The 21,828-nt window shown below is 45.7% G+C and overlaps 2 protein-coding genes across 7 annotated transcripts in view; one reads left to right on the top strand and one right to left on the bottom strand.

Annotated features, from left to right (window-relative positions):
* Pfkfb1 (6-phosphofructo-2-kinase/fructose-2,6-biphosphatase 1) overlaps positions 1 to 8,242 on the top strand; it is a 43,744-nt gene extending 35,502 nt beyond the window's left edge. For all 3 annotated transcript variants that reach the window (XM_029473589.2, XM_021153004.3, XM_085837976.1), the window contains exons 11-14: positions 2,868 to 2,997; positions 6,279 to 6,341; positions 7,529 to 7,593; positions 7,927 to 8,242. In XM_029473589.2, the coding sequence (XP_029329449.1) occupies positions 2,868 to 2,997; positions 6,279 to 6,341; positions 7,529 to 7,593; positions 7,927 to 7,986 (318 nt within the window). In that variant the 3' untranslated portion in view covers positions 7,987 to 8,242. The remainder of the gene's footprint in view (positions 1 to 2,867; positions 2,998 to 6,278; positions 6,342 to 7,528; positions 7,594 to 7,926) is intronic.
* A 1,544-nt stretch (positions 8,243 to 9,786) lies between these two features.
* LOC110287087 (uncharacterized) lies at positions 9,787 to 21,497 on the bottom strand. 4 transcript variants are annotated; one of them, XM_085837972.1, is made up of 13 exons: positions 21,424 to 21,497; positions 20,008 to 20,077; positions 18,176 to 19,738; positions 17,482 to 17,586; positions 17,310 to 17,373; positions 17,041 to 17,120; positions 16,484 to 16,575; positions 15,750 to 15,829; positions 15,613 to 15,655; positions 15,171 to 15,233; positions 14,617 to 14,731; positions 10,081 to 13,838; positions 9,787 to 9,908 (listed from the first exon to the last, which is right to left on the bottom strand). In XM_085837972.1, exons 2-12 carry the CDS (start codon positions 20,050 to 20,052, stop codon positions 10,092 to 10,094), a joined length of 5,997 nt encoding a protein of 1,998 aa, XP_085694098.1. In that variant the 5' UTR covers positions 20,053 to 20,077; positions 21,424 to 21,497; the 3' UTR covers positions 9,787 to 9,908; positions 10,081 to 10,091. The 4 variants fall into 4 exon arrangements, with proteins under 4 accessions (XP_085694098.1, XP_085694099.1, XP_085694100.1 ...); XM_085837973.1 differs by having other exon boundaries at positions 21,337 to 21,426; XM_085837974.1 differs by lacking the exon at positions 21,424 to 21,497 and adding an exon at positions 20,908 to 21,178.
* Between the last annotated feature and the right edge of the window lie 331 nt (positions 21,498 to 21,828).

Raw genomic sequence — 21,828 nt, 5'->3', positions numbered from 1 at the left:
GTATTCATAAGATACTGTTTCCTGGGAGTCATCCATCACCCCTGGCTCCTATAATCTTTCTGCTCCCTCTTCAACATAATATCTTTGAGCCTTGAAGGGAAGGGTTTGTTAAAGACATCCCAACTAGGACTGACTGAGTGTTCCAAAGTCTCTCACCCTCACACATTGTCCAGTTGTGGGTCTCTGAATCATCTACTACAAGAAGCTTCTTTGATGAGAGTTGAACGAGGCACTGAGTATAGGAATATGTCAATAGAGGTCATTTTATTGCTGTGTTCCTTTAGCAGAATAATATCTGATATATATACTAGATAGATAGATAGATAGATAGATAGATAGATAGATAGATAGATAGATATAGATCGTGTATACACGTTATATATATATATTATATATAATATATATGACATATATATTATACTATTCTGTTTTCCTCTAGGCCCATGACCTATCTAGTCTCAGGTTCTTGAACACTTTAGTATGTCAGGTAGAGGCTCCATCTCATAGAATAAGCCTTAAATTCAACCAGAAAGTAATCTGTTATTCCCATGTTTGTGCCACCATTGCACTGGTACATCTTGCGGTCAGGTCACTGTTGTAAGTTACAGGGTTTGTAGCTGGGTAATATTAATGGTTACTTTTCTCTGGTAATGTGCAGAGTACCTTCTGGCACCGTGAATGCTAGTCAGTAGGGGTAAAGCTTAGTTGGGTACCAGCTCAATTTCTCCATGTTTGATGACTAAGTAAGTTGTCTCTTCAGTAATAGGGCCTTACTATCAGATTGTGGAGAATAACCAAGAGCCTATAGTGTTTTGTGAGGTTCCTTAGGACCCAGTAAGATGTAATCCATTTCTGGCACTGGACGTTTACTTGCTAACATAAGATGTCTAATTGAGACATTGTCTCCCTTATTGTATGGTGACTCCATTTAAATCCCTTTCATTTATCTATGTATTTTAAGAAGCTTCTACAATAGTAGGTTTACATGTGAGTTTTTTTCAAGAAAACTTTTAATGTTAGTTGCCCCTCCCCATATTCCCTCCTTTACTTGCTTTCCTGTACCCATCCCTAAAGAAGAGGAAATATAGTGTTATGAAGAGATACAGGGGAATCTAGAATAGGAACAGGAACATTTAGTATTTTAATATATATGACTACCAAGGTCCAAACTCAACGTCTCTGCTGTTGTCCTAAATAATATAGGTTCTTTCTACCTTTAGTAACTTCCTCTCCTAACTTACATAGTGTTTTATATGTTTATGTAGCCTCAATCTTAATCCCTAAATAAGCTATTAATGCCGTTGTTGCTACTACCATTTGATACATCATTTAACTGAGTGTTTACTGACCCTTTGGTCATTTTGCTTCTCCTATCTCAAGTTCCACTTTGCCATCTGTCAGTAGTACTCTCACCCTTCCTCTCATCTAAGTGTTCTGTGGCCACACCCTCAAACCTTGATGGTAATTGGTTGCATAGAGAGCTCTCAGGTGACTGTTGTTTTCTCAGCACTCTGAAGCGATGTCTCTCCTTGTCTTATTGTTGCCACTGTGGCTAAGACACTTTTCAGCTTCATTATTGTTTCTTTGCTCTATCGCTAAGTGGAAAGTCTTTCTATCTTTGTTGCCTTTAAGATTCTCTCGTTTGTGTCTATGTAGTACTCTATTCCACATGATCACCCCCTCCCCCTATCCACTTCATCTCCATCTCCTAGTCTCCTTTGTTCTCCTCTCCTCTTTTCTCTACTTTTCTTTCCCCCTCCTTCCCACTCTACCCTCCACTTCTCTTCTCCATTTCTTTAGTCCTCTTTTTCTTTTCCTTTCTCCTCCCCTGTCTTGAGCATCCTTCCAATCCTTTATTTCCCTCTTTCTTTCATTCATTCTTTCTGTTTCTGAGGATGTTCATATACTAGGCTTTCTACATGTCCCTCACACCATCAGCCTTTTAAAATAAATTGTTATGGGAAGCTTTTCATATTTTCCCATGAGAGTCTAATATACATTTCCTCACCATTTTCCTTTGGACAGACTTTTTGTATGTTAAACTTTTCCTGAGGGTGTAGAGATTTGTCCTCTGACAGTCGCAGATTTATGTTGAGTACCAGCTCCTAGCTTAATTTCTATTTCTATAAGGTTTTCAAAACCCCAACTTCTTGGCTAATAAGATTGCCAAATGTGCCAACATAGTTATGGCATCTACATTGCCTTAGTCTTTTCTTTTCTCTCTCTTTTCTTTTTTCTCTTTTTCTTTCTTTCTTTTTTTCTTTTCATTTTGGAATACTAAAGATCATGATTTTCCTTATTTTTGAAATGACAGTTGTACCAAGGAGCTGAAGGGGTCTGCAACCCTATAAGTGGAACAACAATATGAACTAACCAGTACCCTGCCCCCAGAGCTCGTGTCTCTAGCTGCATATATAGCAGAAGAAGGCCTAGTCGGCCATCACTGGAAAGAGAGGCCCATTGGACTTGCAAACTTTATATGCCCCAGTACAGGGGAATGCCAGGGCCAAGAAGCGGGAGTGGGTGGGTAGGGGAGCAGGGTAGAGGGAGGGTATAAGGAACTAAAATGTATATAAAGAAAATATCTAATAAAAATGTTATTATATAAAAAAGGAATGCCAGTTGTATAGTTAGTAAATATTTTATAGAGGGGGGTTATAGTGTTATCTTTTACCCCACACTTACTGATTGGTTCATTTAACAGATGAGAAACTAAAACCCTGAGAAACAAGTGATTTGCCTAGTCATACTGTTTAAGTCAACAATTCTGGCTCCCAAACCAAGTTTTCTTCTCTGGGTCAATGTGCTTCATCCCCTCTGCTTACCAATTATCTCTCTCTCTTCTTCTTCTGTTTTTCTTGTTTTAGTCCTATGAGGATCTGGTTCAGCGTCTTGAGCCAGTTATAATGGAGCTAGAACGACAAGAAAATGTATTGGTGATCTGTCACCAGGCTGTCATGCGGTGCCTCCTAGCATACTTCCTGGATAAAAGTTCAGGTAACAGCCCCTCCCCCCATCTCTGTTCTTGGGAAGAAGAGCTGGATATGATTTGAAATGCAATTAGAAGTTTATATCATAGTGGTTAAAAGCAAAATATTTAAACCAAGGACTTTTAGGTTCAAACTTGTTCTATATACATCTGTGCTACATTCAGTAAATACTGTTATCCCCCATCAACCTTCTGTCTCAACTAAATAGGGAAAATTAATGGTTAAGTTGAAATAAACATGTTAAAAGCCTAGAATGTATGATGTATTATATGTGCTATGTTGCCATTATTAATATCACTCTTAGCCAATCTGCAGAATCTGCATATTGAAAGCCAGCATAAACAGTCTGCTACAACTTCAATACAGTATATCTCTGAAGCACACTGGCCTCGATTGATAGTGAGACCTGTACCCTTGTTGTAGGAGTAATTTCTCCAAGATAGCAATGTCTATCATTTAATTTTTTAAGTGATATTTTATCTTTCAAATATATCTAGATCCTGTATTTATGAAAGTATGTATATGCAGGCTTTATATACTACAATACACACAATTATATATACACATACTACTTATTCTATGCTGCCATACATATATATGTAGGTCTCATATACTGTCATGTGCGCGCACTCGCGCACGTGCGTGTGTGTGTGTGTGTGTGTGTGTGTGTGTGTTGTGGGAAATATTAAAAATGAACCAGCTCATTCCCACACTTGTACCAGCAACTCTCTGTCCCAGTGGGCTGGCCAGCTATGCACTGGCAAGCAATGGCCAACCTGTTCTTATCTCATGGAGACTCTCTGGCCCAGAGCTCCCAAAATGTTTCCACTAGTTTCCCACTGGCAGATCGCTACCACACCAGCCCCCTGCTTCAAAACCCCACAACCTCTGTAGTGTACCTCAGGCAAACCCACGCTTTGCCACCATACCTTTATCTCTCGATCTCAGACAAGCCACTGCGTGAAGGAAAACACAACACTATTAAATCTAAATCTAAATCCTCTGGTGTTGAATACTGATGGATCCACCATTGAAACCGGGAGACACTCATATTACATCTTGTCCTCACACTATCCCTATCCAAAAAGACCTAACTCTCTCCTGGTTCCTTTCTTCCTCTCTCCAACCCGGAAGTCCTGCTTACTTGCCCAGTGATTAGCTCCTTTATTCATTAGGGGATTGGTTCACAAGAAGTCACCTGAGTATGTGACTCACTCCTTGTCTGTAGCCTCTCCCAGGAAAGTGAAATTAGCATCAACATACAAACAGCAGCAGGCCCATCCACAACGTTGTGTGTGTGTGTGTGTGTGTGTGTGTGTGTGTGTGTGAATACACATACTAAGATTTCATATATTTCCATATGTATAAATATAAACTTACATATAGCCATATATACATATACAGACTACATATGCTGCCATACATATGTATGCATAGACTTCATATACTGCTATATGCATATATACAAAGACTATATATACTTCTTAGGTGGCCTGGCACAACTTTCATACAACAGTTAATTTCTAATGTGGATGCTGAAGTGTGGCATTTCTAGGATATTTTGAAGGTGTTTGGAAACCATGTTAAATACTAATGAGTCAATTCTGTTATACTAATTTCAAAATAAAGAATACATGAACTATGGAATAATTCAATACTGGAATCCAGGGAACTTGAGAACTTGACATTGAAAAAGTCATATTTCTTTACCTGGTCTCCAGTGTCCTCACTTGATATAGGTGATGGACTGTGTGATGTGGTCCTTTCAGTCTTAGAATTCTGATATGTTTGTATCTCTGATTTTCAGAGCATTTTTTTAAGATTGTGGGATAGGCCCCATTCCAATTCCTCAGATGAGAAAACCAAGGCTCTGAGCAGCAAAGTGACTTTACAAGGTTCATGGGATAGATGAATACCAGATGTACATCAGAAGCCTTCCCATCTAAAATATACACAGGGACATTGTAGTTACTTCCTTATGTCTCCATTTCTTACCCTCTTTCACACAGAGACCATTCTAGCTGCTCACAACTTCCCTGGGAGCAAGGTTACACAGGGCTAGGCAAATGACTTTATCCTCAGTATTCAGGAGATTAATGGAAGAAAGCCCAGAAGACTTATGTGAATTAGAATATATATATACCCACAGAACCACAGGGCTAGGATACCTTCAGATTGGATCGAATCTAATCTTGTTCTGTAAAATAGGGACACTGAGGACCAGAGAGAGAAGAGACCATGACAGAGCTGGGTCAGAGACTTTAGATATGTTCCTTCTGTTCTCTAAATCTGTTTCTTCACATGGAAAGTCACACACGTACACGCACACGTACATACACACACACACACACACACACACACACACACACACAAGTCATTAGCCCAGAGCTTCATTCTGATGGTTGGCAGTGAGGAGGAAAAGAATGAATTCCCAGGAAAATGCACCCTCCCCCCCCCCCCACCTCCAATCTATCAGGAGGCAGGATGCTGACATGTCTTCAGTCCTACAATTAACCTATGGGGCAAAAAAGGTAAGGTAAGGATATGCATTGCAGCCTGGAGACTGGTGAAGTGGACATAGGTGTGCACCCCGAGTACTCCGAATTCCTCTGTGGTGGCAGCTAGAGACTACAGTAGCAAACTCACACATATTGTCTTCAGAGTACCCTGGGGACCTTGGAGGCCCCAGACTGCCACTTCTTAGCCATGGTATGTTTCCTGTTAAAGCTCATTTCCTTATCTATGAAATGAGGCAGATCACCCCTCCTCTTAGTGTGTCTGGCAAGTAGAAACACTGGTCTAGACAGGAAATTGTACATTAATGTTCAGAGTCACTTTCTACATAATCGTCAATAACAGAAAACCAGTGAAACACACACAATGAGCCTCTGCCATGGAAGTGGCACATAGGAAAGTTTCAGAATTTTGAACCCTTGTGGAGTGTGGGTCATAGGGCATGTGTGGAAAGTTGGCATGGGGCAGGAGGGAAACTTGCCTTCATTTCCTGCTGATTTTCAGACTAAAGAGTTGAAACCCCTTAGTGTGTACCTAGACATCTTTTGAGACTTACATTCTGTCTACCTTTCCTAAGCTGTCTTGCCCCTGTTCCCAGGCCGCTAGGTTGCTCTCTTTTGCCCTCACAAATACCCACTGAATAGAATACCAGGTGTAAATCTGAGCTGGGGCCCAAGTAGGAAGCAGAGGTAGAAGTAGGAGCACCTAGCAATCCTGAATGTGGTCCTCTGCCCAGTACTATATCTCTCATGGTTGCTTCTGCCTTCCTTCCAGATGAGCTGCCCTATCTCAAGTGTCCTCTGCATACAGTGCTCAAACTCACACCTGTGGCTTATGGTAAGTACTAAGGAAAAGCAATAGAAACCACAAGTATGCCTCCAGTGTGCCTATAATTTGCTCTAAAGGCTCCTGGATGATGTTCCCTAGGTAGCTGGCAGGATGTCCTGGTAAAGTTGGTACTGGTGACAGTAGGATAACAAGGAAGAACTAGGCTAGCATGAAAATCTGGAGCCTGGCTCTTTCTGTCCCTGCCTTGGCCCTGAGTACGGTACATTGTTCTATTTGTGTTGAGGCAGAAGTGTCCCCAACAGAGACCTAAGGAAAATTATAGGTTGAGGTAATATTGAAGGAAGAGCTCAAAGAAAATTCTGGGCAATTCAGACTCCATTGAGGCATTAGTTAACTATGAAAGATTCCTAAGGAGTGAAAGGATAGAGTCAAATGAAGTCCAGGGTATGAACAGGAAAAAAGGACCTCCCAAAACCTGTGGTAGGATACTTTACATAATGGTGCTCAATGGTCTACCATTGAACAGTGGAGCTCCTCTGCCAGCCTTAGGCCCTTCTTCTTCAGGTAGAACTTCCTGGTAATCACACCCCTGGTATTGCTCTAATTGTCCTCTGAGTAAACCTTGCCTGGGCTTGAGTACCCAGAACTGCAGCCCAGGCCTCTTCTACCTAGGATGGCTCAGAGGATCCATAGTGCTGTCAGTCATACATAGATTAGATCACTGTCTCATAAGTCACAAGAGTTGGGGGAGGTCACAGAGATCACCTTCTCTCATTTCCCCATGTACAAATGAGCAACTGAAGCTGAGCCTATAGAGAGCTGGGGAGATAACTGTTGCCTTCAGGGCTTTGGGGCCTGGTTCTTTGCCACACATCCTATAGCTTTTCTCAACTCCCTTGCCTTCAGGGGAGATACAGTCTAGAGCAGTGGTTCTCAACCCTCTTAATGCTGGCACCCTTTAATACAGTTCCTCATGTTGTGGTGACCCCCAACCATAACAGTATTTTCATTGCTACTTCATAACTGTAATTTTGCTGTTATGGTTCAGAATGTGAATATCTGATATATAGCATATCTGCTATGCAATCCCCAAAGGGTTGTGACCCATAGGTTGAGAATGACTGCTCTGGAGAGTATGGAACTGGGTGTGGACAGTGATAATGGGAAAGGGGAACATAAGGAAGACCTGGGCTTATCCTCAGTGTTTATGGACATATGAGTTGTTCTTTTCTAAGGCTGCAGAGTGGAGTCCATCTACCTGAATGTGGAGGCTGTGAACACACACCGGGACAAGCCTGAGGTAGGTGGGGTCCTCTGTACCAAATATGGCTGTTAACAAAGTATACACTGAAAATAGTCTTCTACATTGAAAGGCTGTCTCCAGCCTCAGACATCCCAGGTGTTTCAAATTAACCAGTACTCAAAAATGGCAAGAACCACAGACTAGGCCTATAGAGATTCAGATCTGTGACAACCCCTACCAAACAGGACTCAGGCTGATTCCCCAACCATGCCTAAGAAGAGGGTCAAGACCTATGCCCTGCTGAAAGAGGAGAGATACCCAGAAATAAGGACGAGGCAGGGCAGGGACTGGGACTCGACGCTTCCTACTAACCCTGGACTCTCTTCTTAGAATGTGGACATCACCCGTGAACCTGAGGAAGCCCTGGACACTGTCCCTGCCCATTACTGAGCCCTTTTCAAGTGATCAGATTGTCTCTGTTCTCACTACCTTCCTCCTGTAGGAACTGCTGGCCTTGTTCTCCTTAAGCAGACTCTGGCTTTGGCCTGAGTGTGCCCTACCTCCAGAGAATAAGTTCATAGCAGCTCCCAAACAGGTCTCAATTCCTAGCCATAACTAAGCCTACCTAGTTGTGGATAAAGTTCTTTTTAAATATTCTCTGATGAATAAAGACATTTATTCCTGCCTGTAGGACAGGAAACGGTTATTTCTTCTTTCATTGTTCTCAAGATCTTGATTCTAACCCAATTCTGGTGCTGCTGGTGAAGAATGGGTGGGGACATCTGAGATGGAAGAATCCTTGGGTAGCACCCTCAAAGATAGAAAAGATAGACCCATGTGAGTTCCTGTTGGTTTTGTCCATTGGCAATCAAGGTGCACAGGGTCAGGGTGTGTTCACCATTATACTCCGAAAAGAATCCAGTACTTGGGCTAAGAGCTTTGGTCTCCTCCAACTCTTGCTACCATTCTGAGTAATTTCATTACTTATATTAATGATGCCATCAACACCATCCCTCCCTGGGATTTGACTCTCTCAATTTCAAATGATTGATATCATTTATGGCATCCTCTCTCTGGGCTAACTTATTGACTGAAACCTTCCCATTCATCCCAGTCCATAAAACTATATTAGCCTTAAGACTTAGCAGCATGCCTCCACACCATAGACATTCATGTCCTATTTTCGTGATGAACAGTATCCGTCCTTGTTCATCAGTATGTTCATTTTGAACCATCCATTGTCTCCTAGTTCATTAATTTCTCAATGTTCTTCCATCCCTCACCAACTTGGACCTACTTCTTCAGCCAATGTCCTTCCTCTAACCACTAATGGTCAGGTACTTGCATCCCTGTGATAAACAGACTCATAACCTTGCTGCCTTTGTTGCCTAGTCCTTTCATCACAGCCACTCAGGAATATCCAAGCCTTGAATCAACCATAACTTTCTACACCCTTGGAACCTACTAGGGTTATAGATCATTGCTTGAAACAGGTTTGTTTATCCACTTCTATAGCTCCCCCGATCCTGTTCAAAGTCAGGGTTACCCTTTCCACCATCTCACACTTACTTTCTTTCTTTCTTTCTTTCTTTCTTTCTTTCTTTCTTTCTTTCTTTCTTTCTTTCTTAGGAGTACACTGTAGCTGTCTTCAGACACACAGAAAAGGGCATCAGATCCCATTACAGATGGCTGTGAGCCACTCAGGACCTTTGGAAGAGCTGTCAGTGCTCTTAACCATGGAGCCATCTCTCTAGCTCCATCTCATACTTATCTTCCATACAAATCCCCAGTCTCTCAATTGATCTAGGCCCTACACTCCATACTATGTTTTCTTTCCTATCCCAAGAAAATACCCTCTTGCTCCCAAGTTAATTCCTAGTTTCTTCCCTTCTTATCCCTATATTCTTACACAACTACCCCAAATTAATGTGAGTTTACTTTCTATTTGCCCTGTACCTTAGGCTTCCCCCTTCCATATCTTTGCTTAAGCTATTATCCCTTGGCCTACCAGAGAACACTTTCCCAGAGCTCTCTGACTCTGAGAAATGCCTGTCTTTTAGCTGGAGCCCCATGGTTCCCAAAAAGTTAAGTTGAACCCTAGCTGTTCTATGAACCCAAAACATCACATGCAGTCACATTAAAGGACAGAATAAACTCAGGTTCCTTTGGCAAATTTAATGTAACTCTGATACCAAAATATGACAACAACACAGGAAGCAAACACAAAGCAGGGACAGCAGATTTTTCAGTGTTTCACTCAGCTGATGGGTAATAGTGCTCAGGCTGCTGCGTGGACAACAATTCCAAAGCTGCACATTGGCTCCATGGGAAGTATTGTTGCAGTTAGCGTTATCTGTAAACGGGGAACAAGCCTGAAAAACAAAGCCGAATACCCAGACACATTAGCACATGGCCCATTTCCTCCTATTTCCTTTCTTGTCTTCATCCTCTCATTTGGCCCCTCCTAGCTTAGGGTTTCCTCTAGTATCTCCCAGGTATTATAGCTAACCCCATGGATTCTGGCTATAGGAATATTGCAGTTACCTGAATCTTCACTAGCCGTAAGGGAAGCCACAGCCACCATGGCTAGAGGCTCCACCACCAAAGCCAGTACCGGTGCTTGGCGGTCCACCACTGAATCCAGCACTGGTATTCAGTCCACCACCAAAGCCAGTGCTGGTGCTCGGTCCACTGCCGAATCCAGCATTGGTGCTCAGTCCACTACCAAAGCCAGCTGCAGTGCTTGGTCCTCCGAAGCCACCTCCAGTGCTTGGTCCTCCAAAGCCACCTCCAGTGCTTGGTCCTCCGAAGCCACCTCCAGTATTTGGTCCTCCGAAGCCACCTCCAGTATTTGGTCCTCCGAAGCCACCTCCAGTGCTTGGTCCACCGAAGCCAGGTCCTGTACTTGGTCCACCGAAGCCAGGTCCTGTACTTGGTCCACCACCGAAGCCACCAGTGCTTGGTCCACTGCAGAAGCCAGCACCAGTGCTTGGTCCACCACTAAAGCCAACAATAGAACTTGGTCCATTACTGAAGCTGGAGCCAGTGTTGGGTTCACCAGTAAAGCCATTGCTGGTGTTGGAACCACTGCCAAAGCCAATGATGGTATTCAGTCCTCTGTCGAAGCTGGCATTAGGCCCATTGCCAAAGCCATTGCCAGTGTTGAGGCTTACACTAAAGCCTGCACCAGTGCCAAGTGTGCCACCAAAACCAGTATTGGTGCCCAGGTTACCAGCAAAGCCATCACTAGTGACCAGTCCTGCACCAAAGCTAGTGCTGCTGCCCAGTCCATCACCAAAGCCAGCGCTAGTGCCCAGTTCACCACCAAAATCAGTGTTAGTGTTTAGTCCACCATTGAAGCCAGCACTGTTACCCAGTCCTCCATTGAAGTCAGCATTATGATTTAGTCCACCACCGAAATCTGTGCTGGTGCCTAATCCACCGCCAAAGCCAGTGCTAGTGCCCAGGCCACCATTGAAGCTAGCGCTGGGGCCTAAGCTTCCACCAAAGCCAGTGTTGGTACCTAGGCTGCTGCCAAAGCCAGCACTGGTGCCCAACCCATTTCCAAATCCAGCACTGGTACTTAGCCCATTCCCAAAACTGATGCTGTGCCCCTCACTGAAATTGGCATTGGTAGCACCACTAAAGCAGTTGGTGCTGTTAGAGCCTCCAAAGCATAGGTTGGTGTTAGATGCACTGCCAAAACAGAGACTGGTGCTGGGTGCTCCACCGAAACAGAGGTTAGTGCTATGAGACCCACCAAAGCTAACGCTGGTAGTGGGAGCACTGCCAAAGCTAATACTGTTGCTATGGGTACTACCAAAGTCAGTGGTATTAAGTGTGCCACCAAAGCCAACACTGGTACTGAATGCACCACCAAAGTCAGGGCTGGTGCTGATTGCTCCACCAAAGCTGGCATTGGTGCTGATGGCACCGCCAAAGCCAGCACTGTTATTCAGTGTACCACCAAAGCTGGCACTCGTACTGATGGCCCCGCCAAAGCCAGCACTGTTAGTCAGTGCACCACCAAAGCTGGCACTCGTACTGATGGCACCGCCAAAGCCAGCACTGTTAGTCAGTGCACCACCAAAGTTGGCACTGGTGTTGATGGCACCGCCAAAGCCAGCACTGTTATTCAGTACACCACCAAAGCTGGCACTGGTGTTGATGGCACCGCCAAAGCTAGCACTGTTATTCAGTGTACCACCGAAGTTGGCACTCGTACTGATGGCACCACCAAAGCCAGCACTGTTATTCAGTGCACCACCAAAGGTGGCATTCGTACTGATGGCACCACCAAAGCCAGCACTGTTATTCAGTGCACCACCAAAGCTGGCACTAGTGTTCATGGCACCGCCAAAGCCAGCACTGTTATTCAGTGCACCACCAAAGGTGGCACTAGTGTTCATGGCACCGCCAAAGCCAGCACTGTTATTCAGTGCACCACCAAAGTTGGTACTTGTACTGATGGCACCGCCAAAGCCGGCATTACTATTCAGTGCACCACCAAAGGTGGCATTGGTGTTCATGGCACCACCAAAGCCAGCACTGCCATTGAGTACCCCACCAAAGGTGGCATTGGTGTTCAAGGCACCACCAAAGCCAGCACTGCCATTGAGTACACCACCAAAGCTAGCACTGGTGCTGAGTGCACTGCCAAAGCTGGCACTGCTGTTGAGTGTACTGCCGAAGCCAGCACTGGTGTTGATGGCACCACCAAAGCTGGCACTGCTATTGAGTACACCACTAAAGCTGGTACTTATGGCACCACCAAAGCTGGCACTGTTATTGAGTGCACTGCCAAAGCCAGTGTTGGTGCTGATGGCACCGCCAAAGCTGGTACTGCTGTTGAGTGTACCGCCAAAGCCAGCATTGGCACCGGAAGAGCCACCAAAGCTGACACTAGTGCTTAGTGTGCCACCAAAGTCAGAGCTGGTGCTAGAAGAAGCACCAAAGGAAACACTGGTGCTGAGTGTACCACCAAAACCAGTATTGGTGCTAGGCGAACCACCAAAGGAGATACTGGTACTGAGTGTGCCTCCAAAGCCAGCGCCAGAGTAGGGAGAATTACCAAAGCAGACACTGGTGCTAAGTGTGCCTCCAAAGCCAGTGGTGGTACTAACTGCACCACTGAACACAGTGCTTGTAGTTGGTGCACTGCTGAAGCTGGTGCTTGTGCTGAGTGCACTAAAGCCAGGGCTGATACTGCTAAGTGTGTTTCCAAAGCCAGAGATGGCTCCACCACTAATACTGGCACTGGTACAAGGTGCACCACCAAAACTAATACTGTTTCCACCACTGAAACTGGTACTGGTGGTAGGAGCACCACCAAAGCTAACGCTGGATCCACCACTACTACTATTAATGCTGGGTGCACCACCAAAGCTAATGCTGGGTGTGCTGCTGAAACTGGTGCTAGTGCTAGGTGCACCACCAAAGCTAATGCTTGCTGTGCTAAAGCTGGTGCTAGTGCTGGGTGCACCACCAAAGCTAATGCTCGCTGTGCTAAAGCTGGTGCTAGTGCTGGGTGCACCACCAAAGCTAATGCTTGGTGTGCTACAGAAAGGGGCACTACTACTGGGTGCACCACCAAAGCTAATGCTTGCTGTGTTACAGAAAGGGGCACTAGTACTGGGTGTGCCAGTGAAGCTACTGCTGGCTCCGCCACTGAAACTGGTGCTAGTGTTAGGTGTGTCACCAAAGCTAATGCTCGGTGCACTGCTGAAGTTGGCAGAGGTGTTGGGTACACTCCCAAAGGTAATGCTATTTCTGCCCCCAAAGCCACCACTGGGGTTGGATATGCCACCAAAGCCACCACTGGGGTTGGATATGCCACCAAAGCCACCACTGGGGTTGGATATGCCACCAAAGCCACCACTGGGGTTGGATATGCCACCAAAGCCACCACTGGGGTTGGATATGCCACCAAAGCCACCACTGGGGTTGGTTAAACCACCAAAGCTAATACCAGCACCATCACTAAAGCTATTTCTGGTACTAGCTCCTTGGTTGAAGTTGACATTAGTGGCAGGATCTGCATTTTCTTGGGCTCTGGGTTCAATTTCAAAGGAAAATCTGCTCCAGGCCTGCGCATCATCACCCAACTCTTCCCTTGTTAGGCAGTTAATATCCATGTCATCCCAGTTCCAGGGCCCAGCCACAGCTTCCTCTCCAATCCCCATTTGGGCTCTTGCCTCAGCCCTGGCCTCAGCCTCAGCCACAGCCACAGCTGCAGCCTGAATGTCCATCTCAACTGCCTCGCGGTACTGAGCAGCCCAGTCTTTGGGATCTTTCTTCTGTACCTAAAATGGAAAGTATAATTATTATAAGAAAAAGAGCCCTTACAGTTATGTGTGAAGCACCCATTATGGGATCCACACAAAACTAATAGTGATTAAATAAAAAATTTCTAGTGTTCTGATGGGTCAGTCTAGATTTCAAACTTCATCTCTGATAGCTTAAGAACTCAAGTTATGTCCTTGGACAAGTTGATATCACAGAGCCCCAATGTTCCTGTTCGTAATATGGGAAATGATAAGAAACTAAGTATGTTATAGATTGAGTTTTGGGAAAACCCAGAATTCTTATGTTGAATACTAAATAACTGATCATGGCTGTATTTGCAGACAAGGCCTTTTATGAGTATAACTTCAGTGAAATGGGTGAAGTTTTGATCAAATAGTGTCCTTATAGGACAAGACATGAAAATGAACTCAGGATTGCTCTAGTCTATCCAAAGATACAGAAAAATTTACCATCTATAAGTCAGAGAGAGAGCCAATAGCAGAAACTGAGTGTCCTGAACCTTAACCTAGGGTTTTTATCTCCAGAACTGTTGAGTGTAACAATTTATGTATCTTAAGCCATTCAGTTATTAATATTTTATAACAGACTAGTACAATGTATAAAAAATAACTGGATAATGAAAGATATATATCTTGCAGTATGGAACATTGATGAGGCTTTATGTATTTATATACAATCCATTCATTGTCCCATACCTGTCTATCACTGTACACAGCCTGCCTCAGCTAGGAGCATCCCATTCCATTAACATGCCAAGCTCAGGAAGTTTATTACCTTGCATGCAAATTTCAGGACTTTCATCTTGCTAGTCTCATGGTAAGACCGTAGGCCCCAGAAGAATTCATACTCAGGTGGTCTGCTGTTGGGGACCCTCTTGTATTCCAGATATCTTGGAGAAAGGAAATGAAACTTGATTCTAAACAAGCAAAACTATTATTTAACCACTAGACCTCAGATGAAGCAATCTCCTCTAAACAAAAAAACCTGGGGAAATTCTTTCAAGGCCCTTTAGACACAGACTTATTCCCATACATGGTTCCATGCAAAGTAGTTACTGGCAACAGGACACAATGCCACAGATAGATTTTGTTTCCTATGAAAACTTACCCCAGATTCCTGTGGGTGTGCTGCTAATTAACAGGCCTTTTTTGAGCCCCTGCTCTGAGTATACCCCATTGTAAGGGTCCCAATACAGCTTCACCGCAAGAATTTTCAATAAAACTCAGGTCTAGGACACAGAGTGCCCTTTCCCTTTTGAATGTAAGAAAGGCACTAAGTACTTTTGAACCAGAGCACTTCAGAGCTACAGAGCCTTGAACACTACTTACTTCTGCTTCACAAATTCATCTGTGATGAGTTTCTTCACTTCTCCAAAGAGTGAATGTTTTACCCTAGCAAAGAAAAAAATAAGCAGTGAATACAGTCCAGAAATACTCAAATATAAGTATTTCCCAACGTCTAGTCCATAGCGGTCTCAATCAGGTGAAGAGAGTAGTGGGCATATGGCCACTAGAAGAAAACAGTGGAGCCTGATGGCACTTTGTCAGGGATGACTGAAGGTTCACCTTATACCCCATCTCAGAACAGACAGAAGACATAAAGGAGAAAAGAAGCAGAGTTCAGAATCATTTTGTCATACAGCCAGATAAGAAACCCCCATCCCTGCCCTATACATTCTCCACCAGACCACCAGGCTGATGCAATCCTGGGAGCGTCCTCTCTTGCCAAAAGACAACACGGACAGCAAGCACTGAGAGAGCCCAATCATACCCAGGGTGCAGTCCCAACTTGCGTAGCACCTCCCAGATGACAGCTGCAAGAGGAGGCAAGAAGGAGACAAAGACAGAAATTGAGCATCTGGAATTCAGGCAACAGCCACCTATTCAACAGCATGCCCATCTACTCACCCTCACTGGCCTTGTTGCCATTCATAAAAATGACACTCAGAATCACCATGAGGAGACCCAGCTTAGGTGTGTCCTTGGTCCTAAAAGAATAACAGGGCATAGAGCAAGTTTACGTTCATGAGCCATCATCTGTAAAGCAGCTTGCTAGGCTACCCTCTCCTAGATTCTTCAGATACAGAGAATTCAGCCTACTCTATGGTCCCAGCCTGACCTAAGGCAGGGTGCATTCCCTCTTGAGCCAAGCTCTCTACACACCAAAATGCTACTCCTACATAGGGTTAGGACATGGAAGAATGCCTGTCAACCCAAGCACATGAGCACTCAGTCAATGATTATCTTTTCTTTCTCTCCCAAAGTTCCAAACTCCCCTGAGTTCTCCATGGAACTCTAATGACATTCCTGCTCTCAAACATCATGGTCCTCTGCAAAAATCCCTCTCTCCTTTGAGAGTTACCCTTCCATAGCCAGGCCAGGCACTTGGTAGAAGAGACAAATAACAACAGGTGGGTTTCCTGGGGACTTGTTGGAGAGAAAGCCACCTTGACAGCAGCAATGCCCACTTACTCCAGGTTCTCTCAGTCTAGCACCACTACTACCCACAGGGATCCAACGTGTGTGGGAGTGGGGACAGGGGTGTTTAGTCCCTCTTTCCTGAGCTTCTAATAGGCCACGGAGAGAGGGATGGATGGGTGAAAGCAGAAGCCCCTTCCCACCCTAGCACTTCCCCAGCTTACGTTCCCATTATGCCTGCAGATGACTCCTGAGTGCTGATAAGAATATACAAGTTATTTTGCTTATCAATTTCCTTCAGATTGACTCGAAACATCTGCCAAGTAAAAGAATAGCCTGTGAGTTCTCAAAATATATCTTACGTATCAGTTAGCATGTTGGACATTCTGCAGAATGTTGTATACCTAAGTAAGGGTTTTGTATGAGAGAGAAAATGCATGTAAAACATATAGTTCAGTACCAAGCACACATTAAAGTTGTAACAAATATAAGATAGGCATCTACAACATCTTTATAATCAGTGAGCATCTGCAAAACATGAGATGGTATATCCAGCAGCAGGCAGAAGCCAGGACTAAGCTGCACAGCTTTAGCACTAGCTGTGTTTCCACCGCTGACTTGCTGTGTGGTCAGTGGCTGCCCCTCCCTAGGCCACCATGTGCTCATCTCCACAGTGATGAGGATGTAGTAGGTCTCTGCTTTCCTCCAGGAGGGTGCTCATATACCTTTCTTCTGTTTAAAGTTTCCCTGGTACACCCATCCCCCAGGGATGCCCCTTCACCTTCTCCAGAGCGTAGCTTGCTCGTTCAATGATCTCTGGGAAATAGTCCTCATATTCTTGGATGACATCCTTCAGCATATCTGCAAGGAGACAGAAGATGCTAAAGCGTACAGACTGCAGTCTTTTTCCCAGCCCTGTGTGGTCAGGGAAGCTATGGTGAAATATGATTGTGGCAGCTGGGGTGGTATGAGAGGAGATGATGGATGTAAACGGTTACCCACAGGCCATGAGTACAGAGAATAGGGATGAAGAGAGCTCAAAACGGCTACCTGAGCGCTTGATTGGGATCTTTGTCTGGTCTTTAACCAGCAGATATTTCACCAACTTATTTGCCTAGAGAAGGAAGAGTTAGGAAGGTATCAATCCAGTGGCAGAACACTTGGACGAATGTCAGAGAATGAAGAGAAGGAAAAACAGGAATTTGGCAGATTGGATTCTTACCCTTTCCTGCAAAATGGCCACATCTCGGGGTGGTGGAAGCCGCCTGCCCCATGGGATCCGCCTGTAATTATTTCCAGTTCTTTCTTCTCCATTGGGATGCTTAGACTTTATCAATGGGAAGAAAAAATGCCTAGAGTTACCAAGTGAAAGAGTGCCATTTCTTCTGGAAAGTCCCCCTAGAATCTAGAGAGCCTAGACCCTCCCTATAGAGGGACTTGGGCCTAACAATGGCTACTCTGATGCTCAGGCTTTTCTTTTACTGGCTTCTAACTAAAAATTTGTCATCTCCCAGCATATAAGCTAACCAAGGACATGGCCTGGATTTTTTCCCTTTTCTTTGGCATGTTATGCATTAGATAGATCACTTAGGTGTTGGATAGAGCACTTAATTCTGAGATTTTGCATTTGGGACTTACAGTCCCCAGTTAGTAAGAGCTCTTTTCAAGAAGTAGGTAAATGTATATGACAGAAAGTCTGGCACATGGTTAAATACTATGTAAATACAAGTGAGTCCCAAATAGGTCTTGACTAAATACACAAATATATTTCCCCACCAATCTACAAACTACTGGAGGACACAAAAATGAATCACATTCTTTTCAACATATCCTATAGCCTCTATGAACACAGGATATGAACCTAGGATAGAAATGGGAAAGTAGCATAAAGTTAAGAATAAACTCATAGATCTCACCTTTCGGTTCCTCTTGCCCCGGGTTCTGGTCGTGGGTTCTAAACTCAACTGAGCCAGATAGTCATCTGCCAAGGCCTGGACAGCAGCAGCAACCTGAGTCTCCAGGGCACTTATGCTGGCCTCAGAGGCCTGAGCTCCTTGTTCAGTGATCTGAGCTTGGTTTTCAGTTGCCCGATTCTTATTGGCAGCCTTTCGAGCCCTAGACCCTCTCCTGATCCGTACAGTGACAGATAGGGCATGGTTTGTGACCGTTTGAATGGCAGGTGGAGCCTCAGAGGGCTCAGAAGCAGAATTTGAGCCTTTATTGTTACCCTTCTTCCCCCTGGGCTTTTTGGGCCTCACAGCTGCAGCTGATGCCTCAATCTGTCTGTTAGATGCCTCAATCTGTCTGCTAGATGCCTCTGTCTGTCTGCTAGATGCCTCAGTCTGTCTGCTAGATGCCTCAGTCTGTCTGCTAGATGCATCAGTCTGTCTGTTAGATGCCCCAATCTGTCTGTTAGATGCCTCAGTCTGTCTGTTAGATGCCCCAATCTGTCTGTTAGATGCCTCAATCTGTCTGCTAGATGCCTCTGTCTGTCTGTTAGATGCCCCAATCTGTCTGTTAGATGCCTCAATCTGTCTGTTAGATGCCCCGATCTGTCTGTTGGATGCCACGATCTGTCTGTTAGATGCCCCAATCTGTCTGTTGGATGCTTCAGTCTGTCTGCTAGATGCCTCAGTCTGTCTGCTAGATGCCTCAGTCTGTCTGTTAGATGCCTCAGTCTGTCTGCTAGATGCCTCAATCTGTCTGTTAGATGCCTCAGTCTGTCTGCCAGATGCCCCAATCTGTCTGCTAGATGCCTCAATGGCATTTGAGGCCTCTACATATTCATTGTCAGTATTTGTGGTCTTAGCAGGTGTTCTTTTTCCTTTGGAATTTTTCTTGCTTCGGGCAGTGGTTGCTATAGCCTGGATACTACCTGTCTCCTTGGCAGCTTGGCCTTGGGTAGTAGCTGTGTGGGTAGCAGCCGAAGCCAATGAGATCTCAGCAGCACTAGGTACAGTCTTATTGGCAGCATTGTTTGCCTTAGAAGCTTTCTTGGATTTGTTGACAGCTGTTGAGGCCAGGGAATTAGCTGACTCATTGGCAACTGGAGTCTGGATAGTCGGTGTGGTAACTGGTAGGTTTAGGGCCTGTAATGGTGGCTTCAGCTGTGTAGTGGCATCCTCACTGCCAGTTAGGGATACCTTGGGAGTAACTCTCATTGTCTTGGCTTTCTGGGTCTGAGAAGTAACTGAAGCCTGGATATTGGGTGCCTCAGTAGTAGCTGAAGCCTGACTGATCTGGGTGAACATTGGTAGGTTTAAAGCCTGCAAAGTTACTTTAGGCTTGTTGCTAGTATTATCATTGGCAGATGGGACTGGATGGGGAGCCGGTGTGGTCTTATCCATAGGCTTAATAGAATTCTTCTTGTTCTTGTTTTTCTTAGATCGGCTGGCAATTGGTGGGTCCTTTTCTGTGGTCTCCGACTGAACATCTGGAGAGAAAGGAAGCCCTAGGCTCCCAGCGGGAGGCAGAGGGCCCTACATACTTAGGATTATAATCCTATGGGCCACCCCACCTCCCTACAACCACCCCTCTCTACAGTTGCCTCCCCTCCTGAGCAATTTCATTGAAAGGGGTTTGAGAAAGGGGGAGGGAGCAAGAGATAGATGAGTTTCCTCTTCCCTGTACCATGCAAAGGAAGACTGAGATAGGTAAGGTAGGGAATTATGGAATTACACAGTGGTAATAGGCTCCAGAGTGGTAAATGAATTCAGGGCACGACAGACAGAATGCAGAGAGGTCTCACCTGGAATGTGGGCACCCGATGACCATGGTCATTTCTTCTATCCATCTTTCTGAAAGGCTAATAGCCGAGCCTGAAGGAAATAGGCCTGAGTTAGATGATAATAGGAGGGTGGAAAGGGGGAAGATTTATCAGAAGTCTTGCTAAATCTGAAGGGTGAAAGAATTTGCCTAATTTTGGGCCCCAAATCTTTCTGGGTTTGCCTATCTAGAAGCCCAGATCATGTGGTTTCTGAGCTCCAGCATCTTTTGCTTCCAAGATGGCAAATTAATTCTACGACCTACACCTTAATACCCTCTACCACACCGCAACCTGACAGTGCGCATGCGCACAGAACCCGAGCGAGAGACACGCACACACGCGCGCGCCCACACACACACACACACACACACACACACACACGCACGCGCGCGCGCGCATGATAACAGGTTTTCCAAATGTGCCTGGTCCTCAAGGCCCTCAATACGCATGCGCTATGGTGGACAGGACCATTCTAACCATCTCATTTCCACATACGTCCCGGGCTCTCAGAGCTACAGAACATCTCGATCCCACCGCCTCCTCCTCCTACATCATTTCTCAGCCCGTCCCCCACCCCAGGCTCCACAGGGCCTCTTCGCGCCACCCCCTCCTACCACCATCCCACCCCACCCCCGCCCCCGTTCCTGTGCAGCCGCGCCAACCATCAGCCACTCACTCAGGCTGTGGTTCTGCAGTCCTCCGCACCTCCCACCCCTCCTCAAGCCCCCTCCCCCCGCGCCGCAGTCGCCTTCGCCAACACTGCCCCCCCCACCTTGGTCCACGTCTGCAAGGGCCCCGCCCCGCCCTTTCTGCAACATTGATACCCCACCCTCAAATCCAACAGGGATAACCCCTTCATGATTCCCAGCTCCCTAACCCTACCAGGTCATCCCCTCTTTCAAAGCAGTGCTACCCGGATCCTAGCCCGTCCTTTCTCCCTTCCAAGCCTGGTCCTCTGGCCTTTTAAAGAGGATTCTGTCGCTCCTTTCTTGGTCCAGATTCGATTCATCCTTTTCGTAGCCCATAACGGGGTCCAGCCCCCTTTCTTCAGCTTGATCCGGGTCCCTTACCTCCCTCCTGAACTCGACCCTCCTCCCTTTTTTGCTACAGCCAGAACGTGCCCTAGATGTTTCCTTTCCAAAATCCCAACCAGGTCTGCATCCCTTCTTTCCATCCCCAAACTGAGTCTAGACTTTCCGTAGCCCGGAGATTCCGCCCCCGCCTTTACGCAGTGAGAATTGGGTCCAGGCACCTCTAAACCCACCACATCGAAACCGCTAGATCCCGAATCCAGCCAGGTTCCTGTCAAACCTTAATGCTGCGTGAAGCCAGTCACCCCGAAGCCGCGGCTTTGAAGCCCCCACGGGGTCTTTCCTAAAGCTGGCCACCTCAGCTCACCTCGCCCTCGTGAGCCGAGAGGACGTCTGCTCTCTCCAAGCCTCTCCTCAGGTCTGAGCTTGTAACCCGCCCCCCCTGGCCGGAAGTGGTCCTGCCTCTTTCCGCCTCCAGAGGGGGGTCTCCGTCCCTACCAGCCCGCCCCACCCCCTCCCCGCTTAACGGCTTCCCAGTCTCCTCAGTGTGGCGCATCTGTTTACTACCTCTTGTTCAGCATTCATACCTAGTCTACATTTCATTTCTCTGTTCCCAAATACATGTCCCTGTTTCTATTTGATTTTTCAGTTTCTCCTGAAGAAAATGACCTCAGAGCTCCCACGCCTGTCCTGACAACACTAATTACATGGCGTGATATACTGTGAGAACGTCACATACATTACTGCCTCTAAAATACGACCAGATTAAGAT

The sequence above is a fragment of the Mus caroli genome, unplaced genomic scaffold (genome assembly GCF_978045245.1).
Source record: "Mus caroli unplaced genomic scaffold, Mus_caroli_1 scaffold_5, whole genome shotgun sequence".
Taxonomy (NCBI): domain Eukaryota; kingdom Metazoa; phylum Chordata; class Mammalia; order Rodentia; family Muridae; genus Mus; species Mus caroli.
This window is presented reverse-complemented; position numbering and strand designations above follow the sequence as displayed.